Raw genomic sequence first — 26,468 nt, 5'->3', positions numbered from 1 at the left:
TTTTTCTGTTCTCTCTATACGCTGTCTTTCCGACCGTAAAGGCTTTCTAAGTAACTTATTATGTCGTATAGCGGTTTATATGTTTGGCTTTCGATTACACTAGGTCATTCTTAAGAATGCTGGAAGATGGGGTATTATTCTGTTTAAATTTTGCAAGTCGAGGTCATCAGAAGTATATGGAATTGAAAAAATTGAACGAGTAAAGAGTAATTTGTTACCTTTATGATGTAACACTTGCATCATATTCAAATTTGTGATGAAATGTTCTTGACAATATCGACGAACAAAGAACATATAATAAATAAATAAATAAATAAACAACGTAAAGTAAATAAATATATATGAGTCATATACGTATGTCACGTTTTAATACATTTACGAATGAAACAACAAAATTATGACAACCCGCGAAACGTGATGCTTCGATATGTTAATGCATATGATAAATGAGCTTTTTGTTCTGCGATTGTTCGACAGTAAACAGTAGTCGTTGCAGTTTCGAAAGGGAGAGAGACGACATATACAGGGAATTTTGGGATGAATTTGGCATTGGACAAAGAGAAATTAGCTGTCGCTACAGTAATGTGCTATTGTTTGTATAACTTAGGATATCCATTATGGAACTAGTGGAACAACACGAAATACATAATTTCACCCGAAAAATATGAGATCATAAACTATAGATTTTTTTTTCATATGAAGCTTTAGATGTTGAATGAGTTAGAAGCAAAGATATCGCTACAAACTTTATCATAATTTATGTTTGTTACATTAGATAAAAAAATGAACGTTAAAAAAGAACTGTCTTTTTCGGTTTTAAAATTTAATTGTTATTCAAAATGGTTAATCGTAATAATCATCAAAAACGATTTCCATTTTTCTATCTAGAATTACAGTTACAATTCTATAAATACTTTTATCGTGTATTTTTAGAACGTTAATTTGTATCATTGAAAAGATTAAAATATTAATTTATATCAATTACATTCTCGTTATTCTTATGTTCAATTTCTCTAATCGTATTAGTAAAACAAAAATATAAAAAAATAATATAAATGAAAATATCTTAAATCCCCGTACGATCAATCTTTTTCAATTCGATATACTTCTGGGACCGCATTCGTAAAATAGATGGACGCGAAATACCCCGTGCGATTTCGGCAGAGATATATTTTCATTCTATCAACTAGCATCCAAGCATTTAAAACAGTAGAGCATCTCGATCTTCGGATATCTTGTTGCTGGTGAGGCGTTTAGTAATTTATCGCAGAGTAATGTAAACTAGCTTTGTTGCAGCAGCAAGCGTATACTACTTTCTCGCTGAATGAATCGATAAGAGAAAGTGACTCGGTATGACGATCATGCCGTATGTACCTCTAACAACATATTTCAACCTCGTTATCGCATACTCTAACTGTTTCTTTTCTAATTGCTTCCAATCTCTTGTACGAGTCTCGCCTTTATTCATAATCTAATCACTATTCTTCCAACAAGTGTATCGATCATCATCGGTAATATGATATACGGTAAATCGAATCGTAGCAGATTGTTGATTTGATTTACCCTAAAAATTCATGCAAAATTCAACGACTAATTTTTGAACTAATAGGATCCTACGTTTGAACGAGCCTCGAGTCTTTTCAGGTTCATAAACTTGGTCAGATAACGTCTATCTAGATGACAGAAATTTTGATAAGTTTAAAGTAGAAGTTACTTGCATTTTATCCGTAAGTTGTTATACCTCGATTCGAGGCACGTTGTTCTTCTAAAAATCCTGAAACATCGATTCATACGTGTCTTATAATTCTCCCAGAAGGCACGAAGCTCAACGACTTTTAGTAAAATGTTGGTTTCTGTGCGAGCTTGATCTATGACTGTTCATTCTGTCTGTATGTTTATCTGTCTTTCTGCGAACGCTAACATGCTGCTAACCTTACTAACATTAGATACTTACGTACTTGTTTTTCTACCCGCTTTGATTTTCGTTCTCAGATTGCCGTTGCGAAGCGTTCAACGTTCTTTTCTTTTTCCATATTGATTGTTCAAGATTCTCGATAATCTATATGCATAATTTTTCAGGGCAACTAGAAAACTAGGGATTAAAACTAGGAACTGAGAAATCTCGTATAATTTTATTTCTCACTCCAGGACACTTTCTTTCGAGTAATCACGATTTCTTATAAATCTACGAACAGAAGGAATACACGTTTCTTATATAAAAAAACTTCATTTGTTACTTATAGTGGATGTCAATTTCACCTTGTAGAATATCAGGTTACAACGTATTATGTTTTACAATAAAATGTCGTTTAATAGTTTCGATGTTACCGGTATTCTACGTGATACGAGGAACAATGTCCTCGTACCATTTAAAAGCGAGCTTGTTTTGGAACCTTCTCAAAACATTTGGCACTTGGTTGAAAGTATGATGTCACTGAGTTCTGGTATAACGTATGCGGCTCAAACAATAAAGAACCGCTTCAAACCGATTTCGGTAGGTTTCGTAGCTAAGAATGATAGGACGATTTTGGGCTGGGTTAACAATTTTATTAATTGAAGTGGAGTTGGCAAGAGGGAAAGAGCGCGTAGCGAAAGAACGTAGAAAGCATTTTTACCAAAATTAATTCATTCTATATTTAATTAATCAGCGAAAGATTATGCAGCGTGAGGAGAGTGGCTTTGACAAATAACATGATCTTTTATTTTCCTCGTTGCCTAAATTCACTGTTTGTTTTCGATAGGAATACAGACGTTCATGTTGCGTTTTTAAGAGGGCGGAAGTTTATGAAACGAACAATACTTAAACAAATACTCTTGCAAAGTTATCAAATAAATACACTTACAAAGTTTTTATTCAGCAAACATTACGAAAGTTATGATTGGCAATTGATCGTGGATTGGAATTAGCGAAGCATTTTCCGAAATGATGTTTAACTTTATATAGTACTTTAAATTAATAATTTTTCTAAGCAGTTGATATACCTTACATGTTTGTAATATTGTAATAATTAACTAAATATGATTTCATTTAAATAAACATAAGCTTTATAGATTTTCTTGTTTTTCATTTAAACGATATTAATCTTAGTTTTCAAAGTGAACTTCGGCAAGCAAAGGAGAAAAGTGGTAACGTATCGTTTGTCGAAACACTCTCATCCTATATAATTTTTCAAAAGTATCTGTAAGAATTTTTTCAATCCCCATGTAAGCTATTTTTTTTTATTATTAAGGTCCTGGAGTCGTTTTACCAGCGATTTTATCAAATATATCCAAATCTGTCTCTTAATTGAGAAGTGCAATTTTCAAGCTCGGTCATTTTGTGTTTTATTACATTATTCTATACATGGTGTCCCTAAGGAAAGGATATCAATTAAACAAATTGAATATTTAAGCAAGGATCTGTACATTATAACGATCTTGTAATGTTTATGTTAAATCAAGAGGAATATAATTTGCGACGAAACGTTTCAGCAAACGAGTGATCGAGAACGCCTTTCTAACAAATTAATGTTCAAATACTAATTATTACCTTCTACTAATAATTTTGCTTATATTTTCGAATAAAAAGAACGAAGACGGAAATATTATGTATTTAAGTAATTAGTCTAGAGACAATTATTAGATAATAAAAATGATATTCGAACATCATTGTATATATAATCTAGCAATAAATTTCTCTTGTGAATCATTTCAATAATTTTGATTAAATGTTCGAATAATAAGAACGAAACTATATGTGATTAACGTAACAGTAGTTATTAGTTAACGAAAATAATCTTTCTTGCGGAATTATTGTCCTTTCATTTAGAGACATCTCGATCGAATTTCACTTTGTCGAAATTTGTTTTGCAATAAAATTCGACATAGAAATATCTCCTATCTACTGTACTTCACTATGATTTTCTTTAACCGCAGTGTCTTTAGTTGCTTGACATGTACGATGAATTTGCCTGACGTGTGAGTTAATCACTACACGACTAAAATAAATCGAAGGGAGCACTATGAGGTTTCTTAATGGTTCGGCCAAAAGTTCTAACCTCTCTGAATCAATTAACAAAATCAAATTAACATAATATTCACAGTGGTTCGTTGATTCTTTAACTATTATTATGACGAATAGAGATTCTAGAGATAGTAATCAAATTGCAAGTATGATGTAGCGCTTCCCTCGTTGCAGACCTCTACAGTAAAATGACTTATTGAAACTGCATCGATCAAAAGCACAACTTTTGGCGAATTTCGAATTTAATAATTCCGATGCAACTTTTCTTCTCTGATCTGAAAACGTAGGGGTCTGCTATGCTATGCCGTACATTTGCATGAATAACGATTTTAAATGTTTGCTTATGTGTAATGATACTGATCGAGACAGAGTGCTCAACAAGCTTTCCCGATTTCTATTCTTTTGCTTGATGTCTAATAACGTAACACGATCTTCCCTTCGTACCTTTCTTCGCTTCACGAAATAATATTTCAGCATGTGCAATTTTATTTTCGACTACCTTTACCTGTACCTCAAGTATCGCTTCCTTTGTAAATCAACCATTTTTCCAATTTCACTGTACATATCATAAAATTGATCCATCATTGTGTATCTATTATTACATGTACATATTTACACGTTCTTGTATATAGGATCTATTAAGCAGAGTATTAAAAAAGTACCTTTTGTTAAAAATTGCTTGTGAAAATGGGAAAGGAAAAATAAATATTGCAGTGAGTACGATTGGATGAAATTCTAGTAGGAAGTTCAAATAGTTTATCTTCGATTTTTAGCTTCATTTCTTTCGATCTTATAAGAATATAAGAAAATATCGGTGAGAGATTCTTTCCAAACTATGTGTATTTCTAGATTCATATACATACACACATTAAAGGTAAATCAGTTTGAATTAGTTCTACATAGATTCTGAATTCGTTTAATTGAATGGTCTGACACAAATATATTTTAAAAAAATAGTAAAATAAAAATACTTTTATTGTATAATAACAATCAAAAGAATGGTTTTCGTTATGTAAAAATATTTGCAATAGACAATGTAATTGAATAATTATCTTTTCTAATACTCTGCACAGAAAATATCTGTATTTCTACAATTTCAAACCGTTGTAACATTTCCTTGCAGTTATGACTGCTTGCTAACACGTTACTATTACATTTCGGCAAAAGCATCTACTTACGTATACACTGTCATACTATTTCAACAAATTCCGTTCATCTTATTCATATATAATAATACACCTGTATCAGTGATGCTACAATGAAGTTACATAGGTTTATGCGAATAGTTGTTCGCTAGAATATCGAAGAAATAGAATTTTCCAGAATTCACATTAGAAACGTAACAATTAGAAGGGAAATTGACTTTGCTCCAAGTGAATTTTCAAACATTTTTTTTCAAAATTATAGTTTCTAATAAATTAAAAGAAAGCTATAAAAACGAACGTAACAATTGCAATCATTTTGCCAAAATCCATCCTAAAATCCAAATTCTAATCGATTTACCAAAACCCGAAACAAGATCCCGGTTATAACCAATCCACCAAATCCAAAACCAACATCCGAATTATAATTTATGAAAACCAAAGGCAAAACCAAATCACTAAATTATAACCAATCCACCAAACATGCGAGAACTCGAAGATTAATAAAGATCAATATTCTTTTTAACGTTAACTTAATATTTTCTAAGTATTCGTGAAATTTCAACCAATCAAACTCGGAGACCAAGTCGAAGATGACGACGTCGATCGTTGGATCAAACTTTGATCAAACTGAACGAGATCGGAACGTTCGCAAAATCAATTTCCCGTAGAATCGTATCGTAGGTTAATCAGAAGCGTGGAGTGTGCATTTTCGATGACGTTCAACGCTAATCCAGAAGTCGCCAAGCATCCGTAGCTGGATATGAGTACGGGTATAACAAACTGGTCGGGATTTTTCGCTGAAGAACAATAAGAGGCGCGCGCATACGGGGTAGGAAAACGCAGATCGTTGCCCCTGAACCATATCTCCTATCTGTTCCTCCCTTTTTTATCCCCTCTTTTCCAAAAACCTACCCCTCCTCCTTCTTTTTTTTCTCTCGTTCTGCTGTGACCACGTAATCCGAGGATCCAGCGAACGTGTATATATATCTGGCGAAAGCCTCTGCTGTACATTGCAACCATATATAGATGACCCAGTTTGTTTGTAACGGTTCGTAGTGGCATAGCGTTTTCTAGTTATGATTTCTATTTGCAGGCAATTTTTGCTAGTAGCATACCTGAGATAATAGAGCTCGTAGGCAGTAGGTCCAAGTACAGCGGCGAATACAAGCGGGAACACGGAAAGAGGTATTATTATATAATTACATCCTTCAATCCTGTCTTTTTTTGTCTATTAACATTGTTCTTTTACTTTCAGTATGTATATATTCTTGATTAATCTTTTCATATTGTATGTACACACGTTTACACATTTTATATATTTATACATATAACTCGTGGTTAGCTACATACGCCCTTACAATAATTCATTGCTATATCGTAATTACATGTGCATTAGAAACACACCAACATACTCTTGTATAGACGCTGTCACATACTTTCGTGTATCACGTTCTGGGTTATCTCATTAAGTCTGTGACGAGAATTTATAAAATCTTTTTGCGTAAATAATCAGGTGGTACAAATTGAGAAAATGAGGTTGGTGATAAATTTTTACACGCGTTGGAAACTTCTTGGTGAACGTTGTAATTTGTGATTTGTATGCTTGTACTTTGTAAACCATGAATATTCTAATTTAAGTAGAAAAATTTACAAGTATCCGTAAAATTCGTTTCTCAAATAATGTGCTGCAAATTTACTTTCTACGCTTTTGTATTTTATTTTTAATTTTGTCATCATATTTCTAATACGTTATATCGTAATTTCTATTCTGTTCATTTTACTGTAATCTTTATGCTATATATACATCATAAATTAGTTGAAAAATATTTAAGTAAAAAATAGTTATTCGCGGATTAAAACACACGCTTAAAGAATACGCATAGATTTATAGTAACATTTCCTAAAATTTATAATCTGTTGCCAAGAATTAGAACTTTCAATCATGTAAACTCGTATGTTGTAAAGCTTTAAAATAAAGATTGGAATTTCTCGGACAGAATTGGTGAAATAATCGATGAATACATTGATACACATTGAGGTATGTCTCTGGTGTTCTTGCGAACACGACAACTATAAACTAGTTAAAGTGAAAGGAACGAAGAGTGCCGAGAAGCTCGTTATAGCTGACGCGATTATGCGGACTTTGACGTTTCAGAAATGTCGCATTTGTAAATGTGGTATCACTCTCCGCGTTCCCTTTTCTTTTCAAGCGAACGAAGTTATTTCAATGATCACGGTGGAAGATCCAATACAGTTTCATGATTAAATATGCGTATATACAAAAAACTTAAATACACATCGTTTAATGAGTTTCAGATTTGTCGAACTATAAAATTATAATCATTGGATAGAATATAGTAATTTTATATATTTATAAAATCGTCAGTTTCACTGTTGCGTTATATTTAGTTGACGCTATACAAAATGATCTCACCCTCTTACGAAAAAATATATATTTCCAAAAGTTGAAATTTCAAAATAATAAACTTTTGTTGCTTGAAACAATTTATCTTTGGATTATCGGAGGTAGCTTGAATATTCTGGCAGCAGAACATTTCCTTGTTATTTCTTTGTCATTACAGAAGTTTTATGGGATTAATTTTTATGAAAAATAATTTAAAAATTGTACGATACTAGTGCACAACGAAAAGAGAAAATGAACGGATCGTTACCATTTTGCAATCTCTTGTTTGGAAATGAGATTCCATGAAATTGCACGAAACATTCAATTCATTAATTAATTCAATGATTTAAAAGAATACGCAACAGTGAAATAATTTCATTTTCGAGAATTTAAACGTAAGTAACATTGGCGTACAATCGAAGGAGCTGATACATCAGAGAAGCGACGTAGCTGATTCGATTCGTGTTATTCTTACTGACAATACATCAACAATATACGTTTTACACGCAGAAAGAGGAAAAATTTTTCTTTGTTGTGTACACGACGTACATCAAAATAATCAATTGGTTTTACATCTAGGTGAGATATCCTACATTATAGTCCAAAATTTAATTCATTATAGTGTTTCCTAGTATAGTATCGTAAACAAAAACTAAAAATTTCAAATATGATTGTCGACATATCGGGACGAAAACTAGTGCATTGGAATCATTTGTTCCCATCCCCCAGAATTGTTCCAATTTATGAAAAAGTATTATCTAGAGGTTATAAACATGAGTAGATAATGATGAAACATTGAAAATGAAAAAATCTTAGTATATATCTTTACAGGAAGGCTTCTAGTAAATATACAATTTAATATTATTATTGTTGAGTTTGGTTTTCTAATTTTCACTTTTAGTGACTTCCTAGTTTATTATAGATTTATATTAATTTAAAAAATTTTAACCAGGGACAGGATAAAGATCATACTTTTATGGGATCGTAATTGTAAGAAAGATTTAGTATTATTAAAGAAGATAAAATTTCCAATGAAATATATATTAAAAATCGGTATTCGATTAACATAGGGTCGTAACAAATATTTAATATTTCATAAATTGAAATAATCATGGAGGATGAGAAAACTGAACTACAGAAAATACCTTTAACATTGTAGGTCAATGTTACAATATAAATCACAATTACTGAGATCATTCACCGTGCGATTATTACGTTTAAAGAAACGTTGAAACGAGGGATTGCAGCGCACAAATTTATCAAGAGAAGCATGAAATCTTTTCAATCAGTTCTTCTCTCGCATGTCTTTGTATTATCGATCGGATTTGCTCGTTCTGACGTAACAAGGTTCATCGATAGGTTGCTCGAGCACTCGGCATTGGTGTATTTTAATGCATTCGCATCTCACTTATTTATATTCGAACGAATTTCCATCATTTTTATAATCTTACTAGTATGTGGTGCAAAAGTTTTGTTGAAATAAATTGGAGGAAATACGAAGGGTTTGCAATGTTCCTCGAATTTTCTTCGGCGTTTGATCTACTTTTACAAGAGTTATAACAAGAGCACACCTTTTGCCAAGATTGCACGGTTTGCCACTTTAGTCTGCTACCTCTAACGTAGGATCATGTATATTATACAAAGAAAACATCGCTTATTAGTATTAGAATTAGACATATAATTCACACAAGATACATAATTTTAAATTAGTAAGCGATTATGCTTGACCAATATCACTTACATACATCGTATTTCTTTCTTTTTTATTTCTTGTTTCTTTCTTACTTTGGATAATTTTCTCGTGACATAGCAGCAAGATTAATTTACTTATTAATCTGTTATTTAAGGGTTACGTAATTTTTTATTATTAAGGATTTCAAAACATATAAGAAATATCGCTTATTAGTATTATAATCATTTAGGAAAGTTTTGTGCACTCTATAGAAGGACCTATGTTATTAAAATAAATCGTATCTATTTGCATACGGAGAGAAATAGTTGTTTTATAACGAAATGTGTAGTTCTATAGAAATATTCGATATGAAAAAGTGAGGTTCATGGAGTTTTTATTATTTTCATTTATAGATGCTTTTAGAGTAGCTCTTAACTGATATTTTTAGCATAGAATACACTAACTCTGTGGTGATACTCGATAAGGTGTTATATTAATAAAAGTAATCTTATTGTAGTGTATACAAAGAGTCATGATTTACTTGAGCAGTGTAATATTAAAGTAGTAAGCAGTAGTTTCATCGTACTTTTCGATTTACATCGATAGTCGATGATATCACCTGCATCGTATTTTTTCCCTTTGTTTAACAATTTAAGAGAATTGAAAAATACAAAAGATATCGCTCATTAGTATCAAACATAGTCATGCAACTCATTCAAGATACATAATATCCATTTAGTAAACGACAATGTTTGACCAATATCACTTACATCGTATTTCTTTGGCGTTTATTTTTTTATCGTTTCTTTTTCGCGAGTTATGGATAAGAATAATATCCGTACGCGTTTTGCGGATCTGATTTATTTCTACGAAATCTCAAGATCGACTATATCGGTCAATTTATTTATTAAGAAACGTTGAAGTCAAACCTGTCGAAGGATGCTAAAAACATACGATTCAGAACTCCTATATACATTTTCATATATGACCAAAGTGCGATACACGATGTAAAATGTTCGTTCCAGTTTTCGTTTATTTTCTACCCTGTATTCCTTTATATAGGGCAATACCATTATGTTTTTATTCACGTACGAGCACTCTTGACGACAGACGATGTCATCGCAGAAATGTTGTTGTACAACGCAATTGTGCTCCACCCTGTGGTTGTAAGTTGTCCACATCACACGCTACAATAGAGCCTGCATGCCAGTTAATTGAAGTCTGAAATTTTTACGAAGCTTCGTGCGACGCTTGTTTCTTTCTCAATAGGAAACATACGTCGTTATCGTATAAAAATGCTGATAATTAGAGTGATGTACTCGAAGGATCATCGCACTGTGACTATAAAATAACATATGAGAAACTAACGACACTGTATCTTTAGGGTAGTATAGTGAATTCATGTTATTTTTTGGGAAATGTGATTGATCGTTTATTTATGAAATAACGATATTACGTGCAGTAAAATATCGTTTCTTTTTTTAAATGTTATAATTTTTTCTAATTTACGTTATCCATGTCGTATATTGTGGTTTTGACAAAGTTATTGTTATTTTACTCGTGAGTGGTGTAGTCAAAACTACTTAATTCAGTATCACTTTCTTCTACATTCACACACACGAACAAAGAGTGTATGTAAAGTATGTGAGAATCAATTGAGGTGTTTAGAATGGACGACGAATGTCTACGCGTCAAGCTACTTGTCGCAGATTGAAAAACGATATTTGAACGAGACCTGGCTCAGATTGAAATCACGTGGAAAACGATAAAATGAAATTGTTAACTATTTGGAAATTCATTTTCTGTGAAGCAATTTCGAGTATTGAGAATGTTATCATCGTGGTTTTTCAATTTATCTGGCATATTACATCTAATTTCAGCTATTTGTGCTTATCACGTGGAAAAGTTGAAAATATACTCCATTGCTATGACAGTTATTTTAAAATCTGTTTAACAGAAACTAGGGCGCATTTTAAACTTTTATTCCTAGTTCTATGTAAGTCGATATAATTGTTATATCGAAAACTCAAATTTTTACTACAAGATTGAGTAACAAGATAACAAGTTTGATTCTATTGTGTACATTAACAAATCGAGCCAGATTTCGTTTGACGAGTATTCGTCTAGGTACTATAATTAATATCTCTTGCAACAAATAAAAACATTTATTAACAACACGTTAACAATATGTTCTTCTAGCTACATTTCCAAAATAATTATCGATTTCTATTTAAGCGTTTCAATAAGTGGTATCTTCGTTATGGGGTTGAAAGTCACATTCAACCAACTGTTTATTAATATTCCATTTCTGTAATCAAATTTTGATTAATCTTAATATTTTGAATAACCTCACAAAGTGATAGTAACTGTTTCACAATTCCAAAAATCCTTACCTTCTCTCGAAATAACTGAAATTCCACGATCTAAAATTCCTAACCCAAGAAATCTTAATATAAAAATTAGAACGTCAATCTGGGAGCCTCAAACGAACAAAAATAGACGGAACTTAAGTGACTCTGAATGAAACAGTTACAATAATCCATTTAATTGTTGAACCAACGATTCGATTAAGTTCTACGCTGATTATTAGATTCAGATTGCTTTTTCAGTGATCTGACGCATCTCAGAATTATTTCATTCTCGGAAGTTAACTTGAAAGGGATCGAATCTTTCGCTAGCCTCCCTTCAAACGTTACAAAACGAGGATCACTTCCGTGGGTAGTCGGAAGCGATTGAGCAGAGAGTGAAGCGTTGCGAGCGTGTATTTCGTTTTAGGCGTTTTAAAGAGGCGTTCAGAAGACGAAAACTGTGATAATCATAAAATGAATGCGAGTGAAGACGAATGTAACGATACATATGCACAATGCACACACTGACGAAACAAAAAAAAAAAAAAAAAAAAAAAAATGAAAAGAATCAAACAAATACAGATACAAGTACAAAATACAAATTACAAAAGTGCAAATGCAGATGCTAATGCAAATGCAAATGCAATATAAAGAAAATAAATAAAAAAAAGAAATAAACCAGAAAACTCAGGCTAGGGCTCTGTTCTGACGGCAACGGATGATTGTGGGTGTGTAGGCGGTGTTCGCCAGCTGGATCCCAGAGATCACGGAGCTCGCCGCGAACCGCTGCAAGTACGGTGGCCAGTACAAGCGCGAGCGTGGACGCAGGTATCCCAGATATCCACCTACGTGGAAGCCAGCCAAAGACACCCCTTGAAACTAGTCCCTGAACTGTTATCCTTGTAGTCACATAGTTGCGAGGAGGAGCGAAGACTATCTGGATAGCAAAGTGACTCGTTTATCGTTTTTTCTAAATATTTTTCCTTTCGATCGGAACCGTCAACGGGCAAAAAATTAACGTTGTAAATCGAATATTTTAAATTTGCTCGAGAGTTTTTTCAAAGCTACGAGGACGATGCTGACGATAAGATTTTTACTCCGAAAGAACATTGGAATTTTGATACTGTGCGATATTTTCTTTCTTTCAATACAAAAGAGAAAGAGACTTGAGCGAATTTTTCGCGTGATCTATTTTTCGAGGAATGCGATTGAAGAAACTTTTTGTTAGCATCGTTTATAGAAATCTGACTTTTCAATTAATTCGTGCTTATTTTATCTTTTCAATATTTGTTGACGAAAGAGATCATGTGGTACGTACGTTCCTTGATTTTGGATCTCCTTTTTTGTCAAGATATAAACGGAATCGCAACTGCTATCCAGAGTAATTTTTTAACTAGCGTAAATATCCCTCACCTTCACTATACCTGGTCCGTAACTGTTAGAAAACATGGCATCCCAAATTTTCTGAGATCACTATTACCCTTTTTTTAAAAACCATTTCTTTCACCGTTTATTTAACGTAACCTTGTGCTGACTCTCACCGCTTTTCTTACCCACCTTTTACCAAATTAGCAAATATATCTTGGTAACACGTGCTGGTATGCTTGGACTTTTGTAAAAAGAAAAGTACACACACGAGTTTTTATTGTTCTATACACACATGTTTATATACACTATAGTAGATGAGATCAATATATTACTGTTGCATCTCTCTCTATTTCTTTCTCTTTCTTTATCTTTCTGAATCTTTATATATACATTTGTTATACATATATACATATATACATGGTAATATGTATATGACTGCCTCACCGCACGGATTCGAGATTTTGTAGTTTGTACATTCTTGTTCCTTTTTACCGATTCGTCGACGAATTTTCATTTTTTCTTCAGATTTTTTCCGATATATATATTTGTTTAAATAAGGCGCGGATATATTTTCCTCTTTTTGTTATACAATTTGTTTCATCGCTGCGTATTGTTTGTTTGATTTTGTTCTCCGCCATTGTTTTTTTACGTCGGATCGGACAACCCTTCTGCTTTTAATTGCGTAACAGGATAGATCGTCGATTGCTTCGGCATGAAAACATTGATTTGCGTGTAATGAATATCTTCTTCCACGACTTGGTTCTCGTTTGAATAAACACCGATTGGTCGATCATTCAATCACGCGAATTTTTCTTTCACTTTTTTCTTTTTTGTTACATATACAATGGATTGAAAATTTTCAGCACATCTTACTCTAATTTATTGAATTACGTATACTACGCATATATGCATTCTTGATTATGATATTGGATAAAAATTGGCTGCATCGACAGCGTTTTTACTATTGCTTCGTTTATTATAATTTATGAAATATCGCTTTTCTCATTGTTGCAAATACACAATGTTTATTTTCTCATTGTTACAAACACACAAAGTTATTTTAATTTATTTCTAAACAAGTTAATATTTTAAGCGACATAATAACAAGAACCAGGTCATTGAAGTATATTGTATATATCGTTTTTGATTTTGTGATTTATTTTAATTCATGATTAATTTTTTGTTTAATCACAGATAGTTATTCTTAATTCGTATATTATTTATGTATTAATCAAATTTATTATATCGTGCACTTTTTTTAAGTCTATACTTTGTTATAGAGGTTTTGTAGAGAATTAGTATAAAATTGCTGATTTCGATACGTTAATTGACCAGTCTTTCACTTATTTTAAATAACAACCAAAGCCTCGATCGACGGTTAAATAATTTCTCAATAAAGGGGGAAGTTATTTACATAATTATTTTGTAATAATATCTTGTAAAATATATTTTAATAATTGTTTTACTTTTTATTGAATGTAAATTGTCAATTTGGTTATAAATTTGATTATTCTGTTGAAGGAGTGTCGGTAAGGTGAATGGAAATTGTCAAATCCACTGTATATATATAATATATATAATCATATATGTATATATATAATTATCTTATATATGTATATATAAGATGATTTCTTTTTTAATTAGGAGAAGCTGTAGATACTTTCTAAGCAAAGGTAGAGAAAATTGGTGAAAAATATTTCTTGTATGGGTCAGTAGAAGTAAACCAGACTTTTAATTGTATCGACTTATCGATATATGAATTTATATAGTTCCTTTTAAGGTGATCATGCAACATTAGATACTCTGAAGTAACGTACATACATATAAATGTATATCCACTCTTTTTACACTTAACATGCTTTACATAAAACATTAATAACTTCTTTCTTATTACTTTGTTATGTATCTCAATTTATATTAGCCTTTCTTTATTATTATGTTGTAATCTCCTATTTTTTTTATGCAAAATTATTGAATCAATATTATTTCAATATAAATACAATTAAATTTCGTTTAACCAAACCTTCAAGCAGGGATAAAATGTTTTATTAAATAATGAAATTATCCTAACTACCTTTTGACTGACTTCAAAGAATTGAAGATTAAAACGATGGAAAATTAAAACACCATCGCTTTATGCTACTATAAGCATATTCTCAATACTAAAACTACGAGACACCCTTGGAATAATCCATTTCTTTCTGTATATCCACTCTAATATACTTATATATTTTCCATACTTTATAAAGGATGCATAGTCTCAATATTTAATTGAGAGAAATATGAAAATGGGTCTGACTTAAAGTATTATATTCGAAGAAGCAATGCAATTTAAGGGAAAGAGCTTTTAATCTACCAATATTCTCCATCGTCACTTAGAAACGTGTTACACGCTGTCTCGAAACTATGATGAATCACTAAACAGTGCACATATGTTACCGATACGATCGTGATATGTCAGCGTGAGGATCTTTGTAACGATTAATCAACAGGAAACGATTAGTTTGGGTTTTTCGATACCATTTAATGGGTTCGATCGTATCAGTTTTTACGCCATCTTGGAAAACTCGATGATACCAGTGATAGGGATTGCTCGACATTGTCAATCGAATATTATCAAACGAATTATGCAACTTCGATATTATTACGTCAAGCAGATCGATCAAAACAGGAAAACGATCGTTCGACTTTTTCTAAACTATTCGCCATTTCTTGAGAAAAAGCACAATGATCGACGCAACGATGAATTTTCTATACTCCATCGTTATATATATATATATACGTTCTCTTCGATAAAAGGAACAAAATTTAAGAAACTGCAAATTCGGGATATTATACTCCTCGATCTACGAGCGTCTCCAATGACGCGGAACGTATCTTATTTAAGCCATTCCGATTGTCCGAGAGAATAAATAATCCCTCTTCTTTTTGTATCGATCAATGTTCCAGTTTGTCCTAGGGAACTTAATAAACGTTTTCGAGCGGTGTATTTGTCGTGTCGGAATCGAGATACCATGGTTATTGAAGTAGTGTGGGACCGTAGATCTTTTGAGAAGAACGTAAAGTTCAGGTGATCGGTAGAATGGTACGGAATGGAAAGGAGGAATCGTGAAGCAGCGGGTTGCGAATGTCGCTGATACTTTTAAACATAACCGAGGCATAACATTAATCGATTAACTGTAATACGATTAAAGTACAGGCTAAGAAAGTAGGAGGAATTTTATCGTGAAATTTCTATCTTGCGGTTAAAGAAATCCGAAAAGTATCAGCGACTCGTGGGCAATTTTTGTTTTCTCTCTTTCTCTCTCTTTCTCTATTTCTATTTCTATCTATTTACTCTACCTATCCCTCTCTATTCACGAACCGAGTTTCTTGGTGGCATGCGTTAGTGCTCTTGGCTAGCCTGTAGAATTTCCAAGGGTGAAGAAACCCGTCGCGGAATGGCCTGTTAGAGAAGGAACGGTTTTTCTCACTCGACGCACGAGCGAAAAGGAGAAGCCTCACATCGTCGGATCGAGACACGATTTTTTCTGGCTTGATATAAGATATAATACTTAGCACTTGAATTAGAACGCAGCAGTAGAAGGGTGGTGCAGGCGTAGGCACATGCGGCTGCTCTTTAGGGATTTTACTAGTAGAAATTGCACGTATAATTGCGAGAACACTCAACGCAACACAGACAATGCTTACCTTTTGGCGTCGAACGGGCCTAACGCGGAGAAGGCGTATGTACTGTGAGACTGAATCGGCCAGCGAAACGCGTGAACGAGATCGGAACACTCTCTATCCGCTTGTTCGTGTTCGCATGGTAATAAGAGTAGAACAAGTAACCAAGCATGGTTTATCGTTGATCCTTTGATCACTTGTAACGTAAATTATTTAGAAGTTATTTAATCGAGCTCGGTCTAACATACTTACGTTTCTTTTTTTCATTGTAATCTTTTATTAAGTTAACGTAGATACATCACGGTATATGCATACATACATACATATACACGTTATGATGTTTATTATATCGATACTTAAGCGATTTCAATAACGAAGAATACTTTTTACAAAGTTTACGAGACATTAAACTATATTTGTATTAATCTTTGTTCGCGTATCATTGTCTTTTATTTGGACTTACTATCGTTTGGATATAACTCTCTGATACCACGATCTTAAATTTTAAAATGACGAAATTCTATACAATATACAACTCTTTCCAAATATATCGATATTTAGTTGTTCTTAAATTACACGAGTACGTATTTAAAGGATTTAATGAGAAAATAATGGATTGCAAATTGAAAAATGGTTATAAATTATATATTGAACAGCCTTCCCGTCGTTTCCCGTGGAACGCTTACTCATTATCCTACTTCGTTGTTCAGGCACATAGATAGCCTCTAGTTTCAGCCACATCGAAAGATCTATCTCCCTTTCTCTTTTTCTCTCTCTCTCTTCCTTTCTTTCTCTTTGACGAATTACATGCATATGTATACACGTATATTATATGCGATACGTATTATATACGATGTGTGTATGCAGTCTTATATGGACAGGGGAACACTCATAGCAGCGACTTCAAGAATTTTTTTTTTAAGTATTTATACGAGAGAGAATTGCTAAAAAAAGATTCATAATGTCCATCATGATCATCGCGTTAACACGTTATATGTGTATATGCATATACATATACCTTTTCTTTTCTTCTTCTTTTCTCTTTTTTTTTTTATTCATTCAAATATTTATTCGTTTATGGACGTACATATATGATACATATTGTATTATATATACATTACATGTATCTTTTCCATGTGTGTATATATATATAGATAGAAGTGCTAGTACGTACATATACGAATATTTATTCACACAGACATGCACAACTGAGCAGAAGGAAAGCGGGAAAGAGACAACATACATGCATAGATTGACACTAGCCCATGTCCCAAGAAACACTCTTCTTTTGAATATATCGTTAATCAGAAAAGGACGAAGGAAAAAAGAATAACTTGCGATGTATTATAACGCGATTACGCTCACAGACTTCGTTGCCGCAGACGCACGCTTCTTTTCTTGAGAATTAGTCGTTCGAGATCGATCGTCTATTGGCCTGTTCTATCAGTCGACGTGCATAATTTTAATTAGCGGTTCTCAAGTGTATTGATACGTGTGAACGTATATATGTATCATTCGGAGATATAATTATAATATGGAAGATACTTCGAAATTGTATCATTTACATTAAGGTTATCAATAATATAATAAACAATGATGAAGAAAGTGCTCTTTTCTCTAGTAGACAATATGTTCGATATCATTTTACTTTTTATAATCATATTTACAAGTATGTCATGGGCAACATTATCGAGCACTTTAATCAAATTATGCTAATTTTGAAATACACAGATAAAGCGAGATGAAATATGTATATTAGATAAGAAATGGTTCTTTCATCATTACTCATGATCTATTATTTTTACATTTGAAATATTGTATATAAACTTGTATATTTTTGGATGCACAATATTCCGAAATCTTTTGTATTATATATTGTTTTTCATTTCATAAACATTTCATAAACATTTTTGTACATTTGCAATATGTTGATTGAGAACTGCTATTTTACATGGTCGACATAGAAAAAAGTATGGATATTTGTATTAAGTTTTTTAATAAAACTGTGATTATTTCGAAGATGTATCATTAATTTGAACAAGTGAAAGATCTAAGCCAAGGTTGAGATAATTCTAGAAATTAATCTTGATCAAATTTCCCTTATATAACTACGACTTTTTGGATTCGTATATATATATATATCATTATATAATGAATTCATATAACGAATTGAATTTAATACATACGTTTAATTACTTTTGTACATCATTAATCGAATTTAATTGTCATCATCGCTATAAATTTTAATTAATATTATAATGACAGCTTCATCTTAACATCACACATTTATAAACTGTTTTATATTGTCTAAGTAAATTCTTTATAACATCAAGTTTATCATTTAATCAATTTACCATCTATTGTACAAATAAACGTTTGAAAAAAGTAATAGTATCTCTTTTTTGGCGAAGGAATCTTTCATTCATTGACCATAATACACCTGACTCAATAAATTTATTTTATAAATCCAAAGAGGCCGATCGACGATTTTTTTCTCCTTAAAAAAAGAGAAAAGAATATAAAACAGATCGTAGAATTATAGGACGTGCACTAGCTTCGAAATTGTCATTCGAGTTCGACAGTTTATCATATTCGAAGTGGACACATACATCGAGAACATCCTATAATCGCTTCGAGAAGAGGAAGAAAGAGAATCGCATTAACATTTGCGATAATATGGCATAGCCGAAATGACACTCTAAGGATACTAACTATGTCTGCTTTTGCTATTTCGTACATTTCTAAAGGCTACATCGATTGTGTGAAGCGCTAATATAGACGAGTGATAAACTAATCAGACGCTAACATCGCTCGCTAACTGCTCTCTAACTAAAATTAGAATAGTGCATTAATATTTTCTATCGTGCGGCAACGATACAGTGCACATTGAAACGCGTCTTTCGATCTCACGATGCCAATGACTAGAATAACTTCGATATATCGAGTCATGCAATGACACCGTACCCTCGTCAAATAGGAATATCTTCTTTCGAATTCTTTGGAAATTTCGTTTCGGTAAAACGGCTTTGTTCGATACGATATCTCGTACCACAGGGGGTTGCTGTACTCTTTCGTACGTACAGAACAAAACAAAAAAAGAAGGAAAAATAAGAAAGATTTGTACCCAAAAAGGGAAAAAAAGGAAAATGTTCTTCTAAAGCTTTCTCGATCCGTTCATCGACGTTCATACATATCCACCGAGAGGTAGAAACGATTATTTTTCGTTGTGAAGAGCTAGTCAAACGAAATATAACCGTCGAAAAAAAAAGAAACAAAAAACAAAAGAAAAAGGGAAAACGAATCCTGTTGTATCGAAGAGTTCGCGCAAAATTCAAGGAATACATACGAGCTACCTGCCAATGGACTAGGTAGACGTGTCGGCACGTGTAGTTATCGTTAGGCCTAGGTGTAGGAGTGTAGGACCTAGGTGTAGGTAGCCTACCTACCCCGCCCTTTATTTGGAACGTGTTCGTTTCCATATCTATTAACTATTTGGGCCGTGGCACGCATAGCGGTACAGCACTGTTAATCGTGTCTCTATGAGTGGCCGCGCAGCCCGGTAGCTGAGCCAAAACTTACTTCCGTCATAAGTGCAAATTTCCTCCCCCTCGCCAGCTCAGAAAAAAAGAAAAAATATAACCCACTAAAAAAAAATCTAGCTAAGGTACCACCTGTGTACGACGCATTTAGCGATCACTTCGACTGGACGAGACGATACCGGTTCTCACCAAAAAAAAAAAAAAAAAAAAGAAAAAGAAAACATGACCGAGTCTTATGTAAAAAAAAAGAGAAACAAAAAAATAAAGCATACAAATTGCCACCCTTGTCACACAAGTGTATTGATGCGAGTGTTGTGTTCTGTTCTATCACGTGGTGTAGGCCATATTCGCCAGTTGTATCCCCGAGATAATTGACCTGATCGGGACGCGAAACAAGTATGGCGGCACTTTGAAGAACGAGCGAGGTCGCAGGTGAGAGACACAGCCAACCAACTAGCTTTCCCGAGTTGAGTCACCTTTCGCAGTCCTAATTACTACCAAACTGTTCATACTATCCCCCTTCTTGTATATGATGTACACCTGAATCTTCCTACAATAGCCCTCTCCCTGTCTCCAGCACGACGTCATGAAATTTGCCATATATTTTTTGTCCGTATGCACCTGGACATCTAAAGTACTTAACACACGATCGCATTTGCCTCGATGTCAGATTACCTACACGACCCCTTGATATGTTTCTATTGTCACAGATACACAGAATAGAATACTATATCTTTTACATCGACAAGCCTGAAAAAGAAATTCCTTGGATTGCCCGTTACGTTTTATATTTACACCCAACACACGTGTAAACATAATATACATAACACGTACGCGTGGGCACGAGCACGCGCGTTACATACACACGTATGATGCATTAAAATATATAAACGTTTTATATTTATATATTTACAATATTAGCGAGTAAATATATAAATATACACATATATTATACACGTATAGAGGCAGTGATTTAGAATCGCAGAATTGCAGTTCAGTACCTGCTCTTCGAACTAGTTGTCAGTGAGCGTTAATGCAACCGTGCTTCCACAGTCCCCGAGAACACAGTTCCCTAACCCTTGTCCACCGACACTATCAGTCAATCAGCTAGTCCAATTACCATCTCAGATTCACCATACCCCAGTAACTGGTGTTAGCTTGTTTGTTTACTTGACCGCACATGGGACAAATACGGCTTTATCGCGCTAGTTTCCTCGAATCTTCACGAACAACGAGGAGCGAATGGTATATAAAGAAATTCATCTGGATGAAATTTTAATTAAAAATACTAGAAATCTATACCCATTTTATTTTCTTTTTTTTATATTTTGAATCCTTCTCAATTCTCTTCTTAATTAAAGACGAAAGTTATACTTTGAAGGATACAATGACTGTGTAATAATGAATTAATTTACATTCCTCGTTTTTCGAATTTCATCTAGTTGACATAATAACGATTCTCTTAACTGCAATTACATAACAAATGAAAAGATCAATTCATCCGAATAACTTAGGCGTAGAAGAATGTATCGCTACCTTGACGCCATAATGTATTTGACATTAGATTTCCGTATCCAACAATATTTTTATCGTACAATAAAATTGTCAAATTGTTCGTGTTTGGCGGCAAATATCTACCACTCGTACAATCATGTTTCGTGGACGTGGCACAGAGCACAGAAAATATATAAATAAGTACGTTGGAGCTGTATTTCTCTCTGAGTGCAAAGGGTCAACGCCCAGCATGTACCCTGCATTTTCAACTAATATTTAGGTCATATATATGTATATGGCCTAAAGTTGCAATACTTAAGTGTAATAACCTTGGTGTTTTAGACAGCATTAATTATTGTTTTTACGTGTAAATCTTGGAGAAAGGACAGTGGTAAAGTGAAATTCCGCCTTGGATTATAAGCTCACGGGATGGACCATGTGAATTGTTACAGATTTGTTTCTCTGGAACTAATAAGCACATCAGTGTAATTATTTTTTCTATGATTTATCGTATTGTCTTTATGTTGTAAGTATAACGAATATTTAGTAACTGGGAGATAAAAATATCGAAAGTTTAAAAAATGCTGCTTTTGGCAACAATTGCTACAAATAATTTCTCACCCAGATATCTATGACTCGTCCCATGCAAATGTAGTGAATCTAATAATGTTATTGGATCTACTAGGGAACAAAACGAAATGCTCCATGTTTTTAACTATTACAAGTAGTAGAAACATTATAGTTAAATTGTATTATTAAATTAAATTTCTATTATTTACAACTAATTCTACAGATGTATAATTATTTTTCTGGAATTTACCAGTTCCCAAAAATTTTGTCATTATTTGTATATATGTCCTTAAATTCGTAATTTTTTTGCATTTATTTGATCAAATAAGCTATAGCAGTGCATGAAATATTAATATATTCATTATGTTATATTCTAAGAAACTGATCAATTTTTATAAGTTCATTATTAAAAAATAGCAGATTTCGATACATCCATTATTAAGAGCTAATAAATTCTAGATCTTTATATATATATATATATATAAATATTAAAAATAGGTAAAAATATATACATATTAATTATGTTGATTGTCGAGTATTCTTTGTACAAGATATCCTTCACCTTCGTTTTTAGTTGCCTCGATTATACAATTCTTATAACTAACTTTCTTTTGTTCTTCAGATGCAATAACAGCATTTCCAATGATATGAAATATTTATTAAATAATAATGTAATAAGGAATTACGTTTCTAGCAGTCTCCGAGATTACTTTACGTAACAATTTATATGACTCACCCTGTATACGTTTTATATACGTATATCATCAATACACGTATATAAAGCTGTATGTATACGCATATATGTACTTATATATTGCTAATCATGTGTCACGCGCTATTCAGGTTTTACGAAGGGATTGTCAATGGGCCAACAATCGTATGTTTTAGATTAGGGACGATTTTGTATAGCCATACATATAACATCCTTCTTAAATTGAACATCATTTTATAATTTTCGTTAGCGGGATTACGCTTGTTTTGTAAGACAAACAATAAACTCTACACCACCGGTAATTAGAGTTCCTTCAATTATGTAAATGAAAAAATACTTATACACGATTTACGCATACGAGTGTGCAGAGTGAGCCAACACGGAATAAACCATACGCTCCATAAAACATCTAGATTGTCGTTGTTATGGATATTTTTTTCAGAGTTACCAAGGTTATCAATCTCTTCCTAAATGAATCTATATGTTTTCCCCCTTGCATGTTGTAGTTAACGTTAATGAAATTTCCAACGTACAAGGTTAAAAGATACAGTTACAAACGAGCTAAATCGATGTCCTTTGGCAACGACGCGTTTTCTCTACGTAACAATATTAATAAAGTACAGAAACTATTTTTTCAGTTTTTTTCTGACTTCCAGTTGGACTTTCAGGTTTTTCGAGTTTTCCGGAATAATAGGTTTTCCTCTCTTCTCGCACGTTAGCTTTTTCCTTTTGCTGAAAGAGATCTGTGGTGTAAAAATAAACGGCTCGTGATAGATTGAATCGTTCGAACGGTATCATGGTGAAGATTAAAAATTTTCGTCGAAACGTATCGAGAAAAAGAAACCTGTAGATTTATTTAGAGGCAGTGATAACGTGGATAACTTTGAAAGCAATGATCCCCGGAGAAACAACAATACGGCGAATTCGTCGAAATCTTCTCTCTTGTTCTCATCTCTTATTGAGAAAGGCATTTTGCAACTTATTTATCTCAACTCACTCTGTATAATTCATAGTCATCTTGACCTTATATGTACACAGAGACAATAATTAACGGCGGTACTGTTGATCGTTGCACGTACTACTCGATACACCGAGCAGCGTCCTAGTGACAATATTAAGGTGTCACTCGTCGAATGTATTCACTGTGTATGTTAAGTTTTTGCTTGATTTTTATCATTTGTGCGATTTTATCATCAGATCGGTAATATGTTCTTCGAGAAATTTGGTTAAACACAGCTTTCCGACAGGTACGAACTTGCGGCGAATTTTTTTGTGACGCACTCGACCGCGAGACAAATAGAGAAGCGCATCAAGCTCGATACGAGATGTACTCCTTCAAATGATTTTCTCGGTTCGCATCGTCAGTTATGTATAAATCGATCGGTGAATAATACTTGCCAAGAGTAACGGTTCGAATTGTGCGAACTCGACGTGCGAACATTTCTCCACATTCGATTTGTTCTCTCTACATGGGCAATAGGAATCGAACGACACGCGACTCTCTCCATTCTAGGGAATTATACACGATATACTCATAACTTATCTCATAAATACACGACACTCACGTCTCGACATTCACGTAACAAAGCGTCGGCCCCGTATAGTAGATTAAAGAATAACCTCATCTGTAAGGCCTAATTATTGATACTCATTTGTTCTGGCCCATGCTGGATTCAGTGGCACACAAGATCCGTGTGTTTATTATTTTTTTTTGATATTTTTATGACAGATTAAGATTCCACGCAGACGAACGATTTTTTTACTGGATCCGTGACAATTGTGTATATACACACGATATACATAAATATAAATATAACAATTATATTTAAGCACGACGATGCTTTAATGTTTTAATAATGTCAAATCAGTGATATAATAGTGCGGTTTCACGACAGTGACGTTTTGTGATTTGGTGAAATTATATTTTCAATGATGCAACATGCACGAGAGTGACACATACGAAATATAATAACGCAAAAATATAAAAATGCTGGATCATATAGCGCTATCACTGCGAAATCGCAACAATGTTGGTCGATTGTTGAAAAGCACACGGAACTCGTTCGTCTGCATCGAGTTTAATTGTGGAACATCGTATAATCGCGCAAACCAGCCTGTGTCTGCTGAGTTCACGATGAGCCTCGCATTAGATGCCATCAAGTAGAGAGGATTGGGCATGGAATGTCTATGGCGAATTTTTTTTCTTATTCGATGCAATTAACACGTTATCGTCACTCTAAGCAGTGTTTTGTATGAGTTACTTTCTACTAGCAAGAGTATGTGATTATTAATTCACACCGCACGTAGAATTAACACGACTAGAGATTTAAAAAAAAGTGAATCTTGTGCTTGTAACTTGATTGCAAGGATCGAACGTCAACGAGCCTGCACTCTTACGTATTTCATCCAGTTCTTTTTGTCATGTTTATCTTTTGTCTGTATAACTGTATGTCTAGCACAGATGATTTACCCACGTATGTGTGTGTACGCGCGCGTGCTCGCTAGCGCGAGCGCGTGTGCGTAATTATTCGATCGCATTAGTTGGCTAAAACGACTCACTCCAATTCCTATCGCAGTTCTGGTAAGTTTAGTCCATTAATTAGTTCTATTTATATTTACGTCTACGTTACATGTATATATATATATATATACCTATATATATATATTGTTTTATACATATATACATATATAAAAGAAAAGTAAACGGGAGTACGTGCGATTTTTCTTAATTGTCAAGCAATAGTTTTTCGCAACGTTTGCAAAGTGTATAATTTGATTCTAAATTTCATTCGAACGGACGTATCGTTTTCGATCAATCGACGCGGATCTTCGAGCCGAAATTCGTTATTGTGGCAGCAGACTAAAATGGTGTACGAAAAAAGAAAAAAAATGTTCTCAACGATGTCTATATTTTTTTCTCTTCTCACTCGGTTGCGTTGCTCTCGCGCAGATTCATTTGACCGTATTTACGCCCTCGAGCGGCATCGCGACAAGTGTACCCTCTCGAGGAACGTGTTCAAAGAAAGAAAAGCAAATGGAAACAGCAGAAAAGCGGCTGGCTGGCAATCAGAGAGAGAAAAACGTAACGAAATCGTTAGTCGGTTGATACATATGTATGTATATTATATATAGAGCGTGTACACATGGTAGTTGCTTGTAAGTCTTTTTTATCTTTTTTTTTTTATTTTCGACTGTCTGTACTTAACCGGGAGTGGAATCTAATTCGTTCGTTGTGTTGGCAGACATATTGTCGTGTGTGGCCACATCACCTACGAATCAGTCTCGCACTTCCTCAAGGACTTCTTGCACGAGGATCGCGAGGACGTCGACGTGGAAGTTGTCTTCTTGCATAGGTATGGTTATCGATCCGATATTTTACTATACCTAATAAGACCTCGTGCATTTTTCTCCTAGTTTGATCTCATGTTGGTCAACGAACCACTGTATGATTGATCTATCTATAACAGACATTAACCTCTGACCTTTTCTTACATAGAACAATTAGACTGCTCAACGTAATTAGTGGATCGCTGCTCTAAACAGATTC

The 26,468-nt window shown here is 33.4% G+C and overlaps 1 protein-coding gene across 50 annotated transcripts in view; it reads left to right on the top strand.

The window, feature by feature from the left end:
- Positions 1-26,468, top strand: part of LOC126920473 (calcium-activated potassium channel slowpoke) — a 107,684-nt gene that overhangs the window by 36,157 nt on the left and 45,059 nt on the right. For 46 of the 50 annotated variants that reach the window (XM_050730877.1, XM_050730876.1, XM_050730874.1 and 43 more), the window contains 2 exons: positions 6,242-6,333; positions 26,164-26,274. In XM_050730877.1, the coding sequence (XP_050586834.1) occupies positions 6,242-6,333; positions 26,164-26,274 (203 nt within the window). Of the gene's footprint in view, positions 1-6,241; positions 6,334-20,485; positions 20,578-26,163; positions 26,275-26,468 lie in introns of all 50 variants that reach the window. The other 4 variants (XM_050730888.1, XM_050730885.1, XM_050730884.1 and 1 more) reach the window with 1 other exon arrangement.

This window comes from Bombus affinis, chromosome 9 (genome assembly GCF_024516045.1).
Source record: "Bombus affinis isolate iyBomAffi1 chromosome 9, iyBomAffi1.2, whole genome shotgun sequence".
In the NCBI taxonomy this organism is placed as follows: domain Eukaryota; kingdom Metazoa; phylum Arthropoda; class Insecta; order Hymenoptera; family Apidae; genus Bombus; species Bombus affinis.
Note: the sequence above shows the minus strand (reverse complement) of the source record. Positions and strands in the feature narration are given on the sequence as shown.